This window comes from Tachysurus vachellii, chromosome 21 (genome assembly GCF_030014155.1).
Source record: "Tachysurus vachellii isolate PV-2020 chromosome 21, HZAU_Pvac_v1, whole genome shotgun sequence".
NCBI classification, from domain to species: Eukaryota; Metazoa; Chordata; class Actinopteri; order Siluriformes; family Bagridae; genus Tachysurus; species Tachysurus vachellii.
The window spans coordinates 8498477-8520720 of NC_083480.1; the positions used below are offsets into that span (position 1 = coordinate 8498477).

Below are 22244 nucleotides of genomic sequence, written 5' to 3' on the forward strand. Positions count from 1 at the left end.
ACTGACACCTGGTGATATCAACAATACTGAATATTAAGTAAATCCTGATGTTATATCTTAATATTAATCCCATATTGTGAGCGGTCATGATGTTAGCGTACACTAGCATAGCTTTAATAAGTTGATTAGCGATATCTGCACTAGCTAACCCGGGAAAGGGATCTGTTTTCTACCTGCTGTACTGTTCTTCTATCTCCTAACATATGCAATGGAATGCTTCTGTGATTGAAATGCTTGAAAGGAGTTTTGGAGTAAAGAGAAGCTGAAGAAGACTTGCATCTATCAGTGGTGTCTTTGCTGTTATAAGTAAATAGGGTTCATTGAGTTACTGTGTGTATGTCCAGTATCTGTGCAGGTTCCCTCCAGGTTCGTCGGTTACATTTAGCTTCCTAAAAACATGCTGGTAGGTGGATTGGTGACTTTGATTGGTAAATTGTATGTCACGTGTGTCTGGGATCCCTTCCATGGTGTATCCTTGCCTCCAGGAGGTATTCCTAGGGTAGGTTCAAGACCCACTCTTACCAGTATGATGCATTTATTGAAGATGTATGAATGAATAAACGATGTATTATTCACAGTTCTTCAGCTTTGCTTCCCTTGATAAACCCATAAAAAGAAGTAGAATTTTCTATTCATGTTTTCAAGAAGCTTACTGAAGTTGCAGTATGCGATAAACTGTTATATAAAATGGATTTATGTAGGTGAATGTTTTTTAAATTGGAACTCACTGTTAATCTCTGACTTGGGCAATGAAGCTAAAGTGACTCGTAAGCAGCGACAGCAGGATTACAGAGATGTTCAAGCTCTGTGTTTCTGAGGGATGAGTACAGAGCACAGCGTAAACCAGTTTTCAAAACTTGTCAGTTTCTCACCACACACAAGCAATGTTTTCAGTTCTCATCCCTTCTCGACGTACCTGACTCATTTAGGTGTGGTAGCGGAGATGTTCCAGAAGCCCTGAGGGCTGGAACCCTGGCATGTAGTGGTGTGCACTGTTTTGGAATACAGACAGCATGCAAGCATAATAGAAGGACTTTGTTTGAAAACTCAGATCCTTAGAGACGTTTATGAATTGCTTGACTGTACAAGAATTTGACTGCCATATTTCCATATTTCACCCTTCTTCTTCTATTTACAGAGTTAACACTTTTTTTCTGATTCATACGCCTTATTCACAGCTTGTGTTAAATTTGATTTGTGTTACAGGTTTTTAAAAACTTTTGACATTTTGCAGTGACAGGACTTTTAAACTGCATTTTGTTCTGCTGTGTGCTTTAGGAAAACAAACCTGCTTCAGTGACCTGCCTCAAACACAAACAGCTTAGAGGGTTCTGTTTTTACAGTGGTGTATTTATGTACACTATCATGACTTACAGTCATGTTGCATCACATATATGTTCAACTTCACACCAGTTCAATTTTTGTATTATATTGTGTTGTCTTTTACTTCTTTCATTGTTGAACACATGCTTGTGTTGTATTAAGCTTCTTAATTTGTATGCATCAATTCATATAAATAAATTACAGCAGTTAGGGTAATAACCCAGTTTATTAGCTTTTGTACTTTTTTAAACAAAATCTGAACACATTGCTCTCTAAAAGAAGACTAAAGAATCTGTCTGCCTGTTTGTCTGTCTGTCTGTCTGTCTGTCTGTCTGTCTATCTATCTATCTACCTATCATTCTATCTATCTACTCTTAAAGTTATGTTTAACTGAAGACCAGATAAATAAAACCATATAGCCTTTAATTGGATTTCTCCTTCCATGGAAATGTGGTGTCAAATCTGTTGCTCTCTGTCTCTTTCTTTCTCTGACACTGTCCTCTGTTTCTGCATACATCTGTCTACTTTGGGTTGGAAATTTGCTGAACACACCCACTTGCTCTCTGAGCTCTCTAGAATAGTGCTACTACTGACTCAGTCCTGACAGGCAGCAGTGTCTCACACCGCACTCTCAGCTTCATACACCTAGACTACTCCCTGCACTTAGACATGGCTGTTTACCACAAGGAGTTTGAAAAAGCAGGTAAGAAAGCAGGCCTACAGATCTGGAGGATTGAGAATATGGAGCTGGCTCCAGTACCAGAAAGCCTGCATGGAAGCTTCTATGTAGGTGATGCCTACTTAGTCCTTCGCACAGTCAAACAGAAGAACGTCTCCGTCTATGATCTTCACTTCTGGTTAGGTGAGTAAAAGAATGTCTATAGCTCATGTAATTTATTGTCTGACATGAAATTGACTTGTTATCTTATTGCACTTTGAAATAAGAACAGTTTTCTTATGCTGTAAGGATTTTATAAAGGGCAATTCAGGCTATACAAATTGGAATAACATGATCTATTAAAATGTAGGTGACATTTCCCTGTGCCTGCCTGTGCCTGTTAATAATCCTATTGTGGTCACTGGGGGAAGTAATGCTTAATATAATCTGGATAGTGGGAAGTATATCAAGTTCATTTGTTTCTCAACTGCATGATTAATCTCTTAATAAAACAGGCAATAAATCTAACAGTAGAAAGCTAATGGTAGAAGAGTTGCAGAAACGCTGCATGCATGCATGCATGTGTGTGTGTGTGTGTGTGTGAGTGTTTGTGTGTGTGTATGCGTGTGTGTGTGTATGCGTGTGTGTGTATGCTTCTTAATAATAGAAATTGAAATGCATGCCACTGAAAATATATGACATGGTTTTGCACACTGTTTGAACTGGTACTCAAAGCAAAATGAATAATTTATGTACAAAGACAGCTTACAGAAATGCCATCTTTCTCATCTACAAATGAACTGTATGATCTGTACATCTCCACTGACTGCTAGGCTGATGCATTAATTTATACTAGAACATACTGTATTCTGATGAAATGACTGTATCAGTGAACAGCACAACCAAGGATGTATGGCTCATTGGTTTCTGAGGAAGTAAGACTGCACACTGGTTTTGTATAAGTCAAACCAATTTTCACCTCCTATTGACTTACTGTCACTGAAAACTTTCAAAATGACATCTGAGATATGTTAAAATTTGTAAACAATTACAATCAGATGTGTTTTAAGCTATTATCTTCATCTTCACCACCTTGCTCATAAAGTTAACACTACTGATATTTGCTGCCATGTCTCTACTCTAAACTTTTTTCAAACCCACACCATTAAGCATCACTGACCACTAAGGATGTAAATGGACTCTTAATTGATTTTCTGTCTATCACATCTTCTTACTAGGAAATGATTAAATCTAATGCAGCTCACAGCATAATGGAGAGAAATGCATTCAAGGCCTTTTATGGAGAAATCATATAAAGCAGAAGTGCATTACAGTACTTCCTGTGCATCATGTAGTTCAGCAGCAAAGCTGTTGACAAAGCATAAAAAGTGGTAGCACAGTGAGTTCTAACAGCTTTGCAAAGGTGTTAAAACAGACACATTTCTCAGTCACAAACCAAACTGATGCTGATTCATGTAATATTCATGATTGAACATTTTAAATATTATGACATCCAAATATAGTGTAATATATGAATATTTATGAAGTCACAACCTTTAATTTGTAAATAAATTTGCAGACTTTATTACCCCCATCCCAATGCACAGCAATGTAATAATGAAAACTGTCTTCAAATGTAATGTCTTTCTATCCTTGTGTTTATTGTTCTATCTATCCAGGTAAGGAGTGCACTCAGGATGAAAGTACAGCTGCAGCCATATTTACCATACAGCTGGATGATTATCTTGGGGGAAAGCCAGTTCAGTACCGTGAACTCCAGGGCTGCGAATCCACTGCTTTCACCAGCTACTTTAAAGGAGGGATCACATACAAAGTATGTTTTCCCACACAGTTGCATCAAATGACACATGGAGTTAAAAAGTAGTACATTAAGTAGGATAGATAAAATCATTGTTTCTTTATGACTTCAGGCAGGAGGCGTGGCATCAGGCTTCCAGCATGTGATCACTAATGACATCAGTGCCAAACGGCTCTTTCACATCAAGGGCCGGCGTGTGGTCAGGGCTACCGAGGTGCCTATGGACTGGGCCAGCTTCAACAAGGGCGACTGTTTCATAGTGGACCTGGGTGCAGTAAGGGCCCACAAAATGATCCATTTCTTTCAATGTTGTTGCATTTCTGCTTTAAACATTTGCTAATACCATCACTTCATTCTAGAGAAGGCAAACAGTATGTCGTTTCTAGTTACACTTCAGTACACTCTACACAGTACACATGTTTGATGAAACAGGATCTCCTGAACACCACTTGTGCTGTTTATGTACAGTGGGAGGGAATTCCATGGTTATTGTCAAAAAACTCAGAGATCTAAAGATACAGGGCAGGATTAGCAGTGACATGAGGTGTTTATTTTTGCTTAAACAAGGTGTCTTTTTTGGCAAGACAAATATACAGTGTAGAAATATATAGTGTTATTGGTGTGCTTTTCTGATTTTATTACAAAAGAGCTATCTGAATGATAGTTGACGCTGGTCAATATGCTGAATATATTGCTTTTCAGTATACTGACCAGCTTCAATTATTATTCAAACAGTGTTGAGTGAATAAGAAACCTGGTGCTTTATGTTGTATTATTATGATGCCACTAATTTAAAATAACCACCTAAATATTAAGAATTTTTCTTTCCCTCTGAGCCTATTCCAAATGCAATAAGTTCCTTGCATGTGTGTACTGTGCAGTAAAAAAACAATCAGTAGTAGTTGACAGTAATTAAAATATACATGTATCCTTGTTTCAAACATGAAGATGAAGACAAACAGGTTAAATTGCAGTGAATGTTTGAACAATCGTAATCTGATCGCTTACTCTGTTTCTTTGTCTTTCATGCTCACTCTCTCCAGACTATCTATCAATGGTGTGGCTCGATGTGCAACAAGTTTGAGCGGCTGAAGGCAGCCCAGGTTGCTGCAGGCATCCGTGATAATGAACGCAATGGCAGAGCTCAGGTTGTAGTTGTAGAAGAGGGAAGTGAACCTAAGGGGCTGACTCAGGTAATGTTAAGCATTTAATCCTAAATGAAAACTATAGAAATAATAGCTTTGTTTGTGCATGCCATGCAGATTATTAGAAGTAACAGGAAAAGCTCTTCTGTAAAACAACAGGAAGGAGGCACTGTTTGTGAGATAAATTGTGATGTTAGTGTTAAACCTGCACCAGCCATTGGTTATATCCCTTGGTTAAATGTACACATCTTGCTGTATTCTTAATACTTTTCATTTCACAGGTTCTTGGGGAAAAGCCAGAGCTTGCAGATGGTGATGATAATGATGACATTGCAGCTGATGTATCTAACAGAAAAATGGCAAAGCTTTACATGGTGAGACAGTGCAAGTTGCACCACAACACAGCAAAATAAACAAATACAAATCCATACATGCATCTTTAACATTGAATTACAAGGTTAAGATTGATGTTGTTAATTAGGTATCTGATGCCAGTGGAAAAATGCAAGTGACACTTGTTTCAGAAGAGAATCCTTTCTCTCACACTCACCTGTTGACTGATGAGTGCTTCATTCTGGATCATGGGAAAAGCAGGATGATCTTTGTGTGGAAGGGTGTGTACTTTAGCATCTTATTATGTACTTATGTAGATTCAGAATGAATGAAAATAGCTGATAAAAAAACCCAGCCTAAGAATTTTTACATTTTGTTTTCTTCTTCATCTCATACTGTATCATACAAGACACTTTCTATCTGTCCTAGGCCGCAACGCAAACCCTAGTGAGCGTAAAGAGGCTATGAAGACAGCTGAGGGCTTCATCAAACAGATGGGTTATCCTGCAAACACACAGGTTCACATCCCTATGATAATAATACATTATGTGACGTCTAGGAAATCCCTTGACACATTGAAATGTGTTTTTCCCCACATACATTTAACAGTTAAGAGACTGTATCGGAACCTTGATTTTTCATAATTATATTTACTTTGAGTTGCCAAGTCATGTTTGTCGATCAAAATACAAAATCAGACCATGTAAAAGGTTTTCCTAAGATGCCACTGTTATACTTGATTATTTTTACAACTTAATTAAATGCATCAAGCTTCATTGAGTCATTATCACTATGTCTTTGAAAAAAGAATGGTCAAATAATTAAAGCCCTATTTTCCCAAACACAGATCCAGGTGCTTCCAGAAGGAGGAGAAACTCCCATCTTCAAGCAGTTCTTTATGGACTGGAAAGAGAAAGACCAGAGCGAAGGACTGGGCCAGGTCTATGTCACTGAGCGGATTGCTAGAATTCAACAGGTGGACTTTGATGCTTCTAAACTTCATGAATCTCAGCAAATGGCAGCCCAGTACAACATGGTGGATAATGGCTCTGGAGAAACACAAGTGAGCAACATGGATGCAGTCATTGTTCCATTAATCCCAGGGCTGTTCAGAGAGTTTGAGGTTACTTTATTTATAGTCATTTATAGTTCATTAATAGTTTGTTTTATAATTGCTTTATTTTTTAGATTTGGAGGGTGGAAACTGGGAATAAAGAACAGAGCAAAGTCCCCATAGATCCAGAGACATATGGACAGTTCTATGGGGGAGACTGTTATATCATTTTATATACCTACTCTAGAGGACAAATCATCTACACCTGGTATGAGTTACACTTTTTCAGTATTTGTCTAGGACTAAATTTACCAATTTAGTGACTCTTAGATTACCTGTAGTGTATTTATTAGATTAGAAGTATTATTATTATTTATTATTATTAGAAGTATAGCTGTTCTGTTCTCTCTTTAAAGGCAGGGATCCAGCAGTACAATAGATGAGCTGACGGCTTCAGCCTTTCTCACTGTGGAACTGGACAAGTCGCTGGGAGGAAATGCAGTCCAGGTGACTAGATGGACACACTTTAAAAAGAAAAAAAGAAAAAAGAAGTATATTTTATTTAATACTCTATTGTGGTAATAAGGTAGCAACACCTATACACAGGGCATACTACAATGTCTAATGAGCTCGGTGCGTCTGATAAAGCTGAAGCTGGTTTATAGTAATGATTTTACAATGATTTAAAAGTTAGTGAAAATGCAGTGTGTTGAGTAACTATTCATTACCCTTAAACATGTCTGCATTTTGTAGTTAGTAGCGGCTGATTAGTCCCATAAGTTTTAGCTGGTAGCCTTTTGGTCTTGCGACAGTGTAAGTACACAGCACTCCAGAGCTAGTTCAGGTGTTTCATGGCAATGGGGGTAAATATTTATTCAGCTTCTACATTTATTTACTTATTAATATGTTTGTAAAGATAGATTTACTTATTTACTGATTTACTACTTATGCTAGTCACTGTAAATGTAGCAGACGTGACTCAACCATTAATACTGTCCATTGTGAAGGCCAAAATTCTTCTAATAAAAATGTTAGAAAAGACCCAAATGTAGCCCACATAATTTATTCAGGAAAAACACTGCCATCTTGTAGTCATATTTTATCCTGTGCATCATGTGTAGGTTCGGGTGACCCAAGGGAAAGAGCCAGCACATTTGCAGAGTCTGTTCAAAGCCAATCCACTGGTTGTGTATAAAAATGGAACATCCAGGAAAGAAGGACAGAAGCCTCCACCCCTGACCCGGCTATTTCAAGTGCGCAGAAACCTGGGTACTATCACCCGGATATCTGAGGTGAGGTCCAGCACAGGTACACAAGCGCCTGGTATAAAACATTTTATTAAAAATATTATTAACTAGAGATGCATTTTCATGTATGTTTTCTGACAGGTTGATGCCATAGCAGCTAGTTTGAACTCCAATGATGCCTACCTATTGAAGGTGCCTAATGGGAATGCGTATCTCTGGGTAGGCAAGGGGGCGAGTGAAGAAGAGACACGTGGAGCGGATTACATGAGTACGCTACTGCAGTGTAAACCCCAACGCATTACAGAAGGAAAGGAGCCAGGTACAGTAAGAGCTCTTGACGTGTAGGCACACTTACGTATACCACAGCACTGTTGAATGTTCCATATTTATTGGTCAAAAGGTGTTGATTAAATTTTTATAACAGCACAGCCTTGACTATAGTTCCTGGTTAAAGGTTTATATGAAAGTGTTTATTCTAATATGTAATTATTTAGTAATAATAACTTACTACTAATAATAGTGACTTTGTATGCCATACACCATGGTTTGCTTTAAGGTGACATTTATTTAGCATTTTTTTAAAAGGAGTCTCCAATGTCAGCATTTTGTACTGGTCAGAGTTCCGGGTCACAGAATAGAGTTCTGGTTCTTGGTGAAATGTGAAACATGGTGAGGACTATTTGACTATTTATAGTTGCTTTAATAGAAGTGATAACATGATCTAACTTGTCTCTTAGATTTAATCATACAAGCCCGAATTCTGGCTTTATTAAAATTTGAATTTTCAGGGTTTATATTAAATCAATTGATTGAGCACTTTGACAGTTTCTGCTAGAAGGGCATCTTAACATTAGGGTCAAGAATACCTAATGAATCATTACTGACTGAGCAATTTGTTATCTACAGCCTTTAACAAAATCTGATCAGGATTCTAACTATGCTAACCCCTTGTCCAGGTCTTCTCATAATAAATTAATGGGGTAAAATTTTACTCATGCTTTTTTCTAGCTGTTTTTACTATTAACCCAGTCTTCAACATTTTCAGGTTGAAAAAATGGCATTCCTAATTGTTCTTTTATTATTATTATTTTTAAGATGCATTCTGGAAATCTCTGGGTGGACAAACCAAGTATCAGACATCAGCGAGGCTGGAGAGCAAAAGCATTGTACGGCCTCCTCGCTTGTTTGCCTGCTCTAACAAAACAGGAAGATTTATTGTGAGTATTGAGCCTATAAGAAATTAACTCTGTATAGTTTTGTTTGCTTTTTTTGCTCTATATGAAATGAGGAACTTTTAAATTATAGCTTATCTTGTGTATCATGGTGTACATGTTTGGCTAGACAAAATATTTGCATCAGATGTAATTTCTGAGTGTATTCTGTCCTTTCTGCAATTCAGCAATTTTTGGTTCCTGCGTTTTGTGATCTTTTCATATCTTTCTTACTTTGAATAAATCCATGAATCCATGAATGAGGACCTGAATCCTAAACTGCTTAATTGTGTTAAAAAAATGTAAATATATATTCAGTGGTACCTCGAGGTACGAGTGCTTTGACATACGAATTTTTTGAGATACGAGCAAATTTTTGAGATATGAGCATCCGAGCTGCCGCCGCTGAAAAAACAAAGATCCCCAACAACCACGTGTGCTCTTTTTCCCCCGCCTCAGCTTCCCGCGTTAAAGCCGCCTTCACACTGCACACGACAAACGACGGCCAATAAACAGGAAGTCATTCATTTCCTATGGAGAGTCGCAAAGGCGCTGCGTGAGGTGCCGACCATCTGCGGATCCGTAATTTTCGGATCCGTTTTGAGCGTTGGATCCGTTAAAAAGTTTAACTTGTGCGACTACACCGCATCCGATATGCCGACCGGACAGGTTTTCATTAAAACGACCGGCAGATGTTAGTGAGGAAAGAGTGACAAAAAAGGCAAAAACAAGTGAAGAGAAAAGCGATGAAGAAAATTAAGCAAACTTAATGTAAAGAAAACAGAAATTGTAGCAATTAAGTTCAGTTAAGTTAAGAGAATTTCAGTTCAGTCAGGACCACTTTGTCAAATGAGAATTTATTAGATGATATGCATACAGTTAGTGTTGGTGGTATGGTTCTGTTCTGGGCAAAAATCCACGCGCCGTCCGTGCGCATGCGTGGACAGAGCGGGGAGAGCAGCGACTAGACCCCCGTATAACAGAACCACTAATCATGCATAGTATTAGATATGCTTGCTTACGCGTTTTTGGAAAGTAATAAATGAATGAATGGATAAATAAATAATTGAATAATTAGAGAGAGAGTTGGAGAGAGGAAAATATGTGGAGATTTATGTATGACGTAAACTGGTACAACGAACACAGGTTCCGGCATGGTGGAGTCGGGGTTGGAGGAGGGAGTTTAGATCACGGCAGCAGCGAAGCACTAGAGTGGCTCTATGAATGGGAATTTAAATGTTCGGGTAATATGGATGTCGTAACCGGATTGGTGGCGTCGTGGACAGCTGATTAACAGCTGATGCACACTTGACAACGTGGCCTGCCAGAACTAACACAATGCTTGATTTAAGTTCGTTAATTTTAGTGAAGTTCCATTTAAGTGTAAAGTAGCATTAAGAGTGTACAATAGCGAGTAAGTGAACAAAAGTGAAAGAGTAATTCCTCCTAACTCCTCCGCCTGTTTACTCCTCCCTCAACCTCCATGCGCATCTTCCGTAAAGTAAAACCAGTTTATTTATTTACTTTTATTACTGTATGTTTTTATACAATATTTGTCATTTATATATACAGGTACTGTACATTTTTCATATTCAAAACACATAAACAAAACAACTGGAGTGGAATTTTGCGAGCTGGAACGGAATAATGGGATTTCAATTAATTTCAATTAATTTCAATTAATATATATATATATATATATATATATATATATATATATATATATATATATATATATATATATATAGATAGATAGATAGATAGATAGATAGATAGATAGATAGATAAATGTAAGTTGCTCTGAATAAGAATGTCTGCCAAAGGCTGTTCATGATTTTTTAACAAGCCAGACAAAATACATCCTTTTGAATAATCACATTAAGCAAACAATGATGAGATGTACATTAATTAGTCCCCCTTAGGGGAAATTCAACACAGCAGCAAGAGAAAGTAAGAGGAGTAGTATCAAAAGTAAAATCTATACATAAGAAATATTGCTGAATAAAAAAAAACAGTATACGATAAATAGAAATTATAAAAAAAATAATAATAAAAATACATCAATGTGTATATATGTATCATAGAGTTCTAATAATTATCCAATTTCTAAATACTACATGCTGACTTTTTTCATTTTAGAAAAAAATACTGGCATAATAACAACTTAGTCATGTTTTATAGCATAATAACTGTAAATAAATCATCCTCTTATGGTTCATACTCAGATTGAAGAAGTGCCTGGTGAGTTCACCCAGGATGACCTGGCAGAGGATGATGTAATGCTGCTGGATGTCTGGGATCAGGTAAAATGATTAACTTATTTATGTGTTTTACATTCTGACAGGTGAATATGATCATATTAAAAAAAAAATCTTTACCACTCTCCATATTCATCTGTGATCTGAATAAATTATTGGACTGTCAGGCACTCACATTGTGTTTAACAGGTGTTTATCTGGATTGGAGCTGATGCCAATGAAGTGGAAAGGAAAGAATCAGTAAAGTCAGGTGAGCAGCTCTTACACAAATGTATTTCCCTGCAATAAAATCCAGCACATTAAGCTTGATAACATATCAGTGCCATTTAACACAATTATGTGTGTCAGGATGGAGCACTAATACCGCTCACATGTACACATAATGGCATTAAAATACATTACAGATGAAATCACTGCCAGCATCATTTTGGACTGTTGTAAAAGTGTAGTGCGTGTCATGTTCAGTGTGATAAAAAATAATGGAAGAAGCGCTGGGCCTTACATTAAGTTACATTACCATACATTCACAATCAGATTTTTTGGGTATGTATTTTAACAGAGTGATTTAATTTTATTTGAGTCAGGTTTAGTGTCATTATAGTAATGCTACAGTTTTAATTCTTATAATAATATTTGGTTTAGTTTGTCTGGTTGCTTAGATGTAATATTGAATCAAACATCACATATATACTTAATTTTTAATTAATATGCCGATTGATTTAAAGACATACATTTGATGGAATACGTACTTAATAGGTAAACTCTGGAGAAAAGGATGTTTTCTTTTATGTTTTCTCTGATAAATCTTTTTTGTTTATTAGAAAATATAGATTATGAAAATGTTTATGGATATTGGCCATTATGATATAGACCTGGATAAGTCCGACACAATGGAACAGCCATGCAACAATCCAAAAACTTTCAAATAATAAACAGCACATGTAAACACAACAACAGTACGCTAATGTCTTACAGGGTTAAACAGAAATTTACATATCTGACAACACTGCAATACACAATCACACACCAAAGTCAAGGTAGGCGTCTATCACTGAAGTATGTGCAAACTGCATCATACAGTCCAGGAAGCACAGACCTCCAGAGGTGTAAAGGTGAAAGATCTCTCACTGACTGATGATTTACTGTAACATTCCTTTACAGCCAAAGCGTATATTGAGACAGACCCATCAGGTCGGGATAAGGGGACACCGGTTGTGACAGTGAAACAGGGCCATGAGCCTCCTACCTTCACCGGATGGTTCCTGGCATGGGACTCCTCCAAGTGGCAGACTGGGGGCACAAAATGAAGACACAGCATGTTGTTTTTCAACTCAGGAAGACTGAATGACTGTGGCCACATCTAGGTGAAGACATGCTATGCCTTAAAACTAACATATCATTTGTGCCTGTATTTCAAAATAGTGCCTCGTCATCGGTTACATCTCCTTGTCACTGCAGTGGTGTACAGCTTTTTTACCTTTATAGTGATTACTATCAAAACTCAGACGAAATTTAACGTAATCCAGTGGTTCTGAATTTGAAGTACTTTAAATCCATTTAATTGTGAAGTACACGCATGTTACTATATAAAAAATACATTCCAAAGGTACAAAAGTTTTGCATCCTTTTTTATTGAACTTGCATGCAATATTCTTCTTTGTTTTGCCTATTGTGTCTGACTTATGGTATTTTTGGTACTGCTTGATAATTTGCAAAAAAATATATATTAAAATATTTAAAAGTGATCAGATCATTTTGCGTTTTCTTTGAGCCACACCTTCCACAGTGATGAATAATCGTCTTGGTGATTAACCTTAGGCGTAGGCTGTCAGTTAGTTAGTTTAGAAATATAATCAAGATCGATAGTGGTTAATGGTTAAGGTGTTGGATTACTGATCTGAAGGTTATGAGTTCAAATCCCAGGTCCACCAAGCTGCCACTGTTTGGCCACTGAGCAAGGCCCTTAACCATCAGTTGTATAAATTTAAATAAAATGTAAATCACTCTGGATAAAGGCGTCTGCTAAATGCTGTAAATGTAAATGATATCAGTTGTAATACTAGCTACAGTTTCTGGGAAAGTGACATGGACACCAGTGACCGCTAGATGGCACACACGAGAAAGAGAAGCACCAAGAAACCGAGCACATGTCCTACTTTTTATTTCTCCTTAGAAGAGAAATAGTCTCATTGATATCCGATTATCACTATTTCACTCCCAAAGACAGAAAACAACGGCTGTGTATTTGTACAGAACACATTATAGACAGACTGGATTCTTGTTATTTGCTGCTTTTTAAGTCCAAACACGTGTTAATGGTCGGGTGATCATTGTTGATGGATCACAAGACACCACCTCTTTTTATCAATTCTCACTTTCAGCAAAGACCAGTTCTTTACAAGTTTCGTTTAGTCACTGAACCAATCACTTTTGTCTTGTCTTGTATAGTCCAAGCTAAATAGTCCAAGTATAGTCCAAGCAAAATGTATAGTATAGTGTTATTTATGTCCGTGCTTTTAAGAGTCACAAACAGCTGGAACCAAATTCCTTGTTTGAACACACTTGGCCAATAAACCTGATTCTGATTCTGATTCTTTGTAACTGAAATATTTATATATTATATTAATATATATGTGTTTTACATGTTTGAGCACACTACAAGACAAATAGGCCAAATTTAGACAAAGGCTACAGCTTCAATGCACTTCCTAAAAATATCTCAATAATAATAATAATAATAATAATAATAATAATAATAATAATAATAATAATAATAATTCAATTTATGAAGTGTATTTATAATTAAATTAAATCCAAAATAAATCCAAAATTAAATGTGTATTTTTATTATTATTATATTATTATTATTTTTTTTTTTTTTATCCTGAACAATATTAATGTCAATTTAAATTTTAGCTATCGCGTTTTTTTTCCAGTTATTTAGTTATTTATAGTGCCTTGTTACTATAGTACCTTGAACTCATATCTGCACCAAATCCCAGAGCTCATGAATTCAACATACTATAGAGTTCCCTAAACTCCGCAAGCGCGCGCAAGGCGGTAGGCGTGTCCCGGATAACAGATTAGCGTGACTTCTGACCAATCATCATACACCAAACCCCCGAATTTGTATGGAAATGGACCAATCAGGAGCTCCTGCCTGTTGTCATTCGAGGCAGTAGGGCTCGAATAAACTGGCAGGCGGGTTGCTGTATCAGTCAGGGAGTCAGTGATCCGCGGTGCTGTATAGAGACACTGTGTTTGTTGTAGTTTTCTTATCTCGAACGGTCTTAATAAGAAAATACATCACCGTGGAAACAGACGGAATTATCCTTTCCACACACTGAGTGAGGTGAGTGTCACTGTTCTATTCTGCCTTCATATACACCTGTCTGTAATCTACCTGCAAATGTATTCTGACATTTATTATCATTATGATGATGATGATGATGATGATGAACACACCGCAGCAGACTGATTCATTTGATTCCGAGTCACTTGTTGGCAACAATTACACATTGATTCGCTTTTTATTTTACGGCAGCGTTTCCCTTAGCAACCGCACTCACAGATGGCCGGCGACAGCGTCTTAGTTGTAAAGCAGATTATACGCGATTTATCGTCATTACGTTTAGTTAATCAGTGACCAGTGAACTAACGGATTTCCATTTTTTTTGGGAACCAGCTGCACTACATTTATCCTGAAAAAAAGTGTAAGGAATAGAAAGGCAGTGGGCGGAAAGCAGCGCGTTCTTGTTATTCATTGGCGATTTTTATTGCAGTTGTAAGGGATTAGACGCTGGCCATAGAGAACATTAGCCTATGAAACCTCTGCGCTCTCCAGAGCTGCTACATGTGCAAATGGGGTCTCGGGCTCCTGCTGATTTTATCCCACATTCATCCTTCCTGACACGAAGTGACATCCAGCTAAGGTAAAAACTGTGAATGACAAAAGGGATAAAGCCAGGCCCACTTTAGATCCAGTTACTAAAGCAGAAAACCAATGAACTGTGTGCTTGTTAGGGACTCGCACTGCTGGCCTCATTGCATCAGCTCTCTTTTCATCTGGTTTCAGGTTCTTGTGATCTCCAGGGAGTGAACGAAGCCTTCTGACTGCTTAGTAAAGCAATAGTGGCTTCTGGTCTGCTCGATCTCCCTGTTCACCTTTGTCAAGATGGGCAACGGCTTATCAGAGCCCCACACCATCTTCCCGGGACTGCCATCGTTCCAGGCCCTGCATATTGTCATTCTTGGACTGGATTGTGCTGGCAAGACAACTGTGTTGTACAGGCTACGCTTCAACGAGTTTGTGAACACTGTCCCAACTAAAGGCTTCAACACAGAGAAGATCAAATTGGTGCTGGGCACAAAAGGCCGGACGGCAGCCTTCCACTTTTGGGATGTAGGCGGTCAGGAGAAGCTGCGGCCGCTGTGGCGCTCGTATACACGCTGTGCCGATGGCCTCGTGTTTGTGGTGGACTCTGTGGACGCTGAGCGCATGGAGGAGGCCAAAACGGAGCTGCACAAGATCACAAGGTTGCAGGAGAACCAGGGCGTTCCTGTGCTTGTGCTGGCCAATAAGCAGGACCTGCGTAGTGCTCTACCACTGGGTGAGCTGGAGAGGCTGTTGGCGCTCAATGAACTCGGTTCCAACACACCCTGGCATCTCCAGCCAGCTTGTGCCATCATTGGAGAGGGCCTACAGGAGGGTCTGGAGCGTCTGCACGGCATGATCAGCAAGCGGAGGAAGATGATGAGGCAGCAAAAGAAGAAAAGATGAGTGAGAGGGCTTAGTCAGGTTCAATCATCTTGTGATTACATGCCTCCTGTCACTGTGCACTGGTGGATTCATTAATTTCACTGGTTGAGTTTTATCAGCCTGATTGATGAAGCTGGAGGGATACAGTTTGAAGATTTACCACTGTACACTATTGATTTGTCACCCTAGTCATGGATGGGTGGGCTGGAGTTGTCCCAATGACATCACAGGACCTTTTACATGATTTCAGTGGACATGTTGTTTATTGATTTATTTTTTTATGAAGTTAAACACTGGAGAATATGTTATCTATTGAAGATGGATCTCTAGGCTGTTTGATGTTCTTTGACCTCCAGTGTTAAATATTCTGTGGTCCACATGTGAACTTATGAAGTGAAAAGATAAATTACCAAAGCCCATGTGGAGTGTTCTGAATTATCAAATGTACACATAGTGGTGATATTTCACTCCTGTTTATGTGATAAACACAAGCCTTTTTTATTGGACCATTGTTGCACAACAGAGGTGGGGTTGTACGGAGAACCAGGATAAGCTTTATGCGTCACTACATGGGAAACACACAAACATTTAAGTATAAAGTCAGAGAAGTGGGTGCTTCACCAGCCAACACACATGCAGTCCTGCACTATCAGGTGTTTTGTTTTAAAGTTCAGCATTTGGTAGCAGGACGTCTCCCAGGGTTCCTAAAGTTTATCTGTCTTTACGATCGAAGTGGAATGATGGTGTTATTTGTATTTCAATACACCATGTGTGCTTCCCTCTACATTTAAATGCACTTTAGCAAACCCCTTTTGTAGGCTATGAACATCAGATTTTGTATAAAACCTATGACATTGCTTCAAATGAAGCGTTTTATAAGTCCTAAGTTGTTCCATGTTCAGGTGTGTCATTTTGTCACTCAGTATGTGTGTGATGGAGGGCTTTGTATGTGTCAAAAGTTAATACGCCTTGAATAAAACAACAGATTCAATCAAGAAACCTGAATATGTTGATTCCTGATAGCATATTACATGCCTTTCTCTGTTTTTTATTGCTAATCGTAAGCCACTAATATTTCTGGAATTTATCATCTACTGATTTCTAATCTGATAATGATATCTGAAGGTCTGAAATCGGTGGACGTTGACCTTTTAGCCTGTGGTGTGGAGAAATGGCACCATGCCTAATTTAAAACACTTTTGCTCTATGTGAGTAACACTTTTCTCTTTTCCCTTCATTGGCCTCTACCACAACAATGTATCAGCTGTTTCTCAAAAACACACACAAACACACACACACACACACACACTTGTCTATTAGCAGTTTTGAAATGCTGTTTTACTGGAAGTGGGCTATTTCAAGGCTATTCTCAACCATACAGCAAATCGATGAGGTCTCTGCATATATTAATTACATTATGGTGCTTTAGAGATATCTGATGACACAAAAGTGGCCCAGAGAGGCTCAGAGGGTAGCACTGCTACCTCCCTGGTTTGATCCTGAGTTCAGGTTACTCTCTGTGCTGAGTTAGTGTGTTTCACATCTATCCTATATGAGTTTCCGCCAACCTTCCAAAAAACATGCAAGAAAATGCTAAAGTGCTCCATGTGTGAACAAGCGTATTCCTTCCTTGTGCCCAGCATTATAATCTGAATTCATAGTGACCCAGATAAAGTTGTTATTAAAGATAAATGAATAAATTAAATAAAATGTATCCTGAATACACATAGCAAAAAAAAGCTAGTTCTTAGCAACATGTTCAGAAATTCTTGCAATATCTTCTAATTATGTTCAAGGAAAGTTTTGAGCTCTAAACAGTGGATATTTGAACATTAACTTAAACTCAAGCTCCCAGTGGTTGGTTTTTAGCTGAAATTCCCACAGAGGTGTGTGTTGACTTTGGAAAGGACCTGGCATGACTCTGTTTAGGAAACACTTAGCTTCTCTGTGAACAATGAGGTGCTAACATGAGGACAGGGGCCTGTCCAGCAGCTGACACATCAAAACAGGACATTTGCTGGACTTATTTGTGCTGTGTAGTGTTCCTGTTTGAGGGAAATGTTACAGAAGAGATAGAAGGGGAGCTGTGCGGTGGCTATGCCTACAGGCTAAAGAGATATAGGGAATAGAATTAGCAGGCTGCTAATTGTGGCTTGGTTCAAGAAATATGCAAAACAGTTTTTGTCTGTGTGAGATGCTGCACCTTACAGTATGGAAAGCAAAGGTTCTGTTTGGAACGATTATGTGGAGACTTTAAAATCCTCAATCCCAATCATCATTGAATTTTTTTAAAAGATAGCCCAAGACTCTGTTATGAAGCATGGATTGCTGGAGGGCTTGGATTATGGCATGGATGGAAGGAGCGAGAGAGAGGGAGGGAGAGCTGTGTTTTTCTGACTGCTTTGGCTATGTGTTTTGAATGGTTCTGAAAAGAGGACTAGAAAATCACACCTGACAGCCTCTGCCTCCCAAACTATGTGGACTTGCTGAGGAATTTTAATGATTTAGAATACCGGCCTCAGTGTTTTCATGTAAAATAAAGTAGTGCTGTCGTTGCGGAGATGCTGGCAGTGCGCCAAATACCCAGTGATTTGTTCAAAATGTGTTCAAGCAGGGCCTGGTAGTTCCCATGATGGTGAGAGGAAGTAGACCTGGTTTATCAGACTGTCCCTACTGCTAATAGGTCAGTTTTACCCATACACCCACATCAGGTTCTTCCTGTACTTCTATGGCCTCTAGCCTGAGAAAATTTCCTTTTGATCATGTGATGTCATTAACAGAGGATTAAAGGGCTTTGTGTGGCACAGTCAAGTTTATTTTGCTTAGCACACTTCCTGTTCCTCTTGTCCCAGAGCTAGAACATACTGTCTCAGGCTATGGTGTACTACTATTCAACCCCCACCACCACACTGCTCAGCCCTTGTATGGCACCGTGCTACTACACCATAAACAAGCACTTCAGACACCACAAAAAGTCACTCATGGTCATAAAGTCCCATCTACACTGTCATTTCGATCTTTTTAAGAAGAATATTGGGTGGATTTGCTGTGTTATTTTCACAGCAGAGACTGATCGTGATTTTCAATAAGTATGATAAATATTGCAGCTAAAGAAAATTTGACCCCCACATAGAGAAGTGTATAATTCACTCCAATTATAGGCTATATAGTGCTTCAGACAGTGGAGTGAAGAGAAAATTTTACAATGAATGGAAAGAAGAGATCAAGGAATGGCAGACTGGCTCCATACTTTATGACAAGGCTAGGAACACTTCCTAATTTGGGTAAATAAACCTAGCGGAACCTACCAGTAATAAAATCACTTTAAAAGAGCAGCTGATAAAGGTTGCAATTATGGCACTCAATTTGAATCCATATCAGTTAATGTATTAGTGTCTCTGTGGTTTCATTCACTCAGGCTGACTCCTTGCTAAAGAGACAGACCTGCTTAAATTTAGATTACCAAAGCTTTGAGCAGGATAGCCTATCACAGACGTCTAGCTGTATGGGTGAGGGTCGAATGTGTGTGTGACGTGAACAAGAGTGGGTGGGGTTGGTGGCTTCTTAGCAGAAGGGAAAGCAGACAAAGATAAGTCTAGAACCACTCCCTGAGAATATCTGTCTCCCGCCCTCTCTTCTCAGAATCTCTGGACGGTCGTCTCAATCTATCCGTCTCTGTGTGCCTAATGCCTCTGACTGTTGCATTAAGGTTTTTTTTTAAATCTTCATTGTACATAAATAAATAGTCTGCATATTTTCATCTCAGAAATAAAATAAATAAATAAATAAATATCTTAAAATCTTAAAAAGGAGGCATTCTTAGCTGCAAAATTACTGCAGTCATTTCATCTATTGTTGCAGCTTGTAATAACGAGAATATAGTCATTACATAAAAAGGCAATTATTCCAAGTGCTTCCAGGGCTTTCTATTTTAATCATAGATCATTAATTTGTAAAGGCAAGATCTGACTTTTTGCACTATAGCCAGCTTATAATACAGTGGGAACATTCTTGAACTTCATTTAATTATCATTGTTTTTTTCCCTAGTAGATTTTATATTGCGTTTAGCATCTGATTTAACACATCTGGGCATTTTGGGTTAACCGAACACATGTGCAGCTTGATTGCTAAATCTATTGCAGTTTACATGAATCTCTCAGGGCTTTTCTGGGTTTATTTGGATTAACGCTGCTTTGGTCTGGTGGCTGCGTGAATCAAGCTTGCATGAAAGCCACATGTCTAAGATTGCAAGCTTCTTTTGAGGAGAAAATTAAACATAAATGTAAAACAGAGGAAAGTGATGCCTTCCCTCTTTATTAATGCTGAATTTCATGTTGATTGGGAGTGAAGTCAAAAAGTGTGACGGCACAGAAGAAGCCATAGTATGTGTATTTGTCTTGACTTATGTTGGACAGGAAACAAGGGTCTGCACCACCTTGTCCATTTCCTCTGCTTCTCTGATTAGAGGTCAATGGTCATGAAAATGGATTTCTGAAACCTTAAACAACTTAGTCAACCAAAAACAGTTACAGTAAGTTAAAGTATTCTTCATTTCCAAATGAAGTAGTATAACATGACCAGATAGATTTCAGTAATCATTTGGGTTTTAATTCAGATGCTTGCTAGTCAAGTGTGAAAGGGGAAAGTAAAATACGAATCATTATAGAATTATTCAGTTTGATCGTTGCTGTCCTTTAAAAAAATCATCAAAACAAACTGGAATACTTAACAAAAAGCAAGTTGAATTCAGCTATAGCGTGTAAAAATAAACTTTACTTTGATCAAAAGCACATCATAACATTTATGAATTATGCACCGAATATGGTGGAGCAGCTCAGTCTTTTTTTTTATCTTGCAGTAACGTGAATGGGTGTGGGGGGATTAACTGGAATAACTGTTAGCAGTGGATAGTCATTTGTGGATCATATACAAGGATTTGGAATTCAATTGGAATTCGATTCTTGGCTTCCAGGGTCATAATTTTAATTAGTAAATTAAGTGTTACATAAGACTTTATAATTCCTTAGACCTGATTAAATATGAGGCTGAGCTCTGGGTGTGGATTTATAATACTGAATGAGGAAGTATGGATAGGAAGTGTTCTGTTTTGTCGTTTGGGCAGCAGGTTGGGGATGTCCTGAGCTTTCTATAACACAAATGAGGTGCTTTAGATGATTTTTAGAAATATATTTATAAAGGGAATGTCACAATTTATGAATACAAATAAATAAGCAGATTCAAACATGTTTGCTGGATCTTTTGCCGTCATAGCAGGTAGATAGCTAATTCACTGCTAATAAGCTAGCTTACGTTTGACACAGGTAGACATGAGTGGTATTTCAGTATTAAAGTACTAAAATATTAAAGTTTCTGTGGCTAAAAGTGTTTGGTTAAAACATCATACTTTATAATTAGTATTTAATCAACAGAGGAAACTGTTGAATTCTCAAATCTGTTTGTTCAGAAGGTGGGGCTTAATTTTGTCTCTCATTTCTAATTCATTTAATTCCATTCTAATATGGTATGGCTTCTACAGTAACAGTTCATTCACAAGGACCTGCATGGCAGAAAATACATGCTGTTATTTCACAACAAATGTATAATTATTTGTATGGAGAACCATGCTATAAGGAGGCATTTATTTAACACTCACCGAAGGAGTCTCCAGTTTCAGTACTTTGTAACAGTCAGTAAACTTTCCATTCTGAGGATTCTGTGCTTTCATTTAGTGACATTTTTACTTTTATTAATTTCATGATAGAGCAAAAAGGAGAGGCTTTTGAAGGAAGTGTTTACAGCTGCTATAAGAGACGGGATTACTAATCTTTTGGGATGTTCCAACCTGTATCTATAAACCGCAGTGTTGTTTCATTCATTAATGTTCTCATCCTGAGCTCATAGATAATGTATTAGTAAAGATAAAAATATTCTGTTGTCTTATATTTACCTGTGAATTTAATGCCAGCTTGTCATTTCCTCAAATATCCGGTTGTGTATATCTTTTTAGACCTATTTCTCTCCGTTATTAGATAATAATACTAAATATGGAAATGATTTAAAAGCCCTTGTTCTCACATACTTTTTTCACTCATCTGGAAGACGTTGTAACATTCCGACATCTGAGTTATACAACTCTTTTTGGCATAGTGGAAGAAAGACAGTGTGGGTGCCACTGGAAGCACAGAGGGTTGTCACCATCTTGGCTCTACACACCAGCTATTAATCTGGAAAGCTCAGGTGAAGACTGATTGAATAACCATGTGTGAAGAGCTGTGTTTGTGTAGGATGGTGTCGTGTGGCACATGTTTACCAGAGTAAACCAACAGGACTTATCCTCTCAGCAGGACAACTCCAATAGGCCTGGACTCGTTATCACTTTAGATTGGCATGAGGAAATGAGTCTGAGTAGTCTCTCACTGCAAACCACCATTTTGCC

The 22244-nt window shown here is 38.0% G+C and overlaps 2 protein-coding genes across 3 annotated transcripts; both read left to right on the forward strand.

Annotated features, from left to right (window-relative positions):
• The first annotated feature begins 1900 nt into the window (after window positions 1–1900).
• scin (scinderin) lies at window positions 1901–12793 on the forward strand. The gene is made up of 16 exons (XM_060897238.1): window positions 1901–2185; window positions 3661–3815; window positions 3913–4074; window positions 4844–4993; window positions 5227–5319; window positions 5427–5559; window positions 5708–5796; window positions 6126–6341; window positions 6467–6600; window positions 6749–6839; window positions 7454–7624; window positions 7721–7898; window positions 8675–8796; window positions 11016–11093; window positions 11238–11298; window positions 12210–12793. Exons 1-16 carry the CDS (start codon window positions 1993–1995, stop codon window positions 12353–12355), a joined length of 2172 nt encoding a protein of 723 aa, XP_060753221.1. The 5' UTR covers window positions 1901–1992; the 3' UTR covers window positions 12356–12793.
• A 1409-nt stretch (window positions 12794–14202) lies between these two features.
• On the forward strand, window positions 14203–16806 carry arl4ab (ADP-ribosylation factor-like 4ab). 2 transcript variants are annotated; one of them, XM_060897564.1, is made up of 3 exons: window positions 14203–14400; window positions 14831–14980; window positions 15124–16806. In XM_060897564.1, the coding sequence occupies exon 3, from the start codon at window positions 15223–15225 to the stop codon at window positions 15826–15828; it is 606 nt and encodes a 201-aa protein (XP_060753547.1). In that variant the 5' UTR covers window positions 14203–14400; window positions 14831–14980; window positions 15124–15222; the 3' UTR covers window positions 15829–16806. The 2 variants fall into 2 exon arrangements, with proteins under 2 accessions (XP_060753547.1, XP_060753546.1); XM_060897563.1 differs by lacking the exon at window positions 14831–14980.
• The last annotated feature ends 5438 nt before the right edge of the window (window positions 16807–22244 follow it).

Coding starts and splice junctions, on each gene's coding strand:
- scin (XM_060897238.1), top strand. CDS start 1,993: ATGGCTGTTTACCACAAGGAGTTTGAAAAAGCAGGTAAGAAAGCAGGC. Junction 5,560..5,707: donor GATGATCTTTGTGTGGAAGG/GTGTGTACTTTA, acceptor TATCTGTCCTAG/GCCGCAACGCAAACCCTAGT. Junction 7,899..8,674: donor TACAGAAGGAAAGGAGCCAG/GTACAGTAAGAG, acceptor ATTATTTTTAAG/ATGCATTCTGGAAATCTCTG.
- arl4ab (XM_060897564.1), top strand. CDS start 15,223: ATGGGCAACGGCTTATCAGAGCCCCACACCATCTTCCCGGGACTGCCA.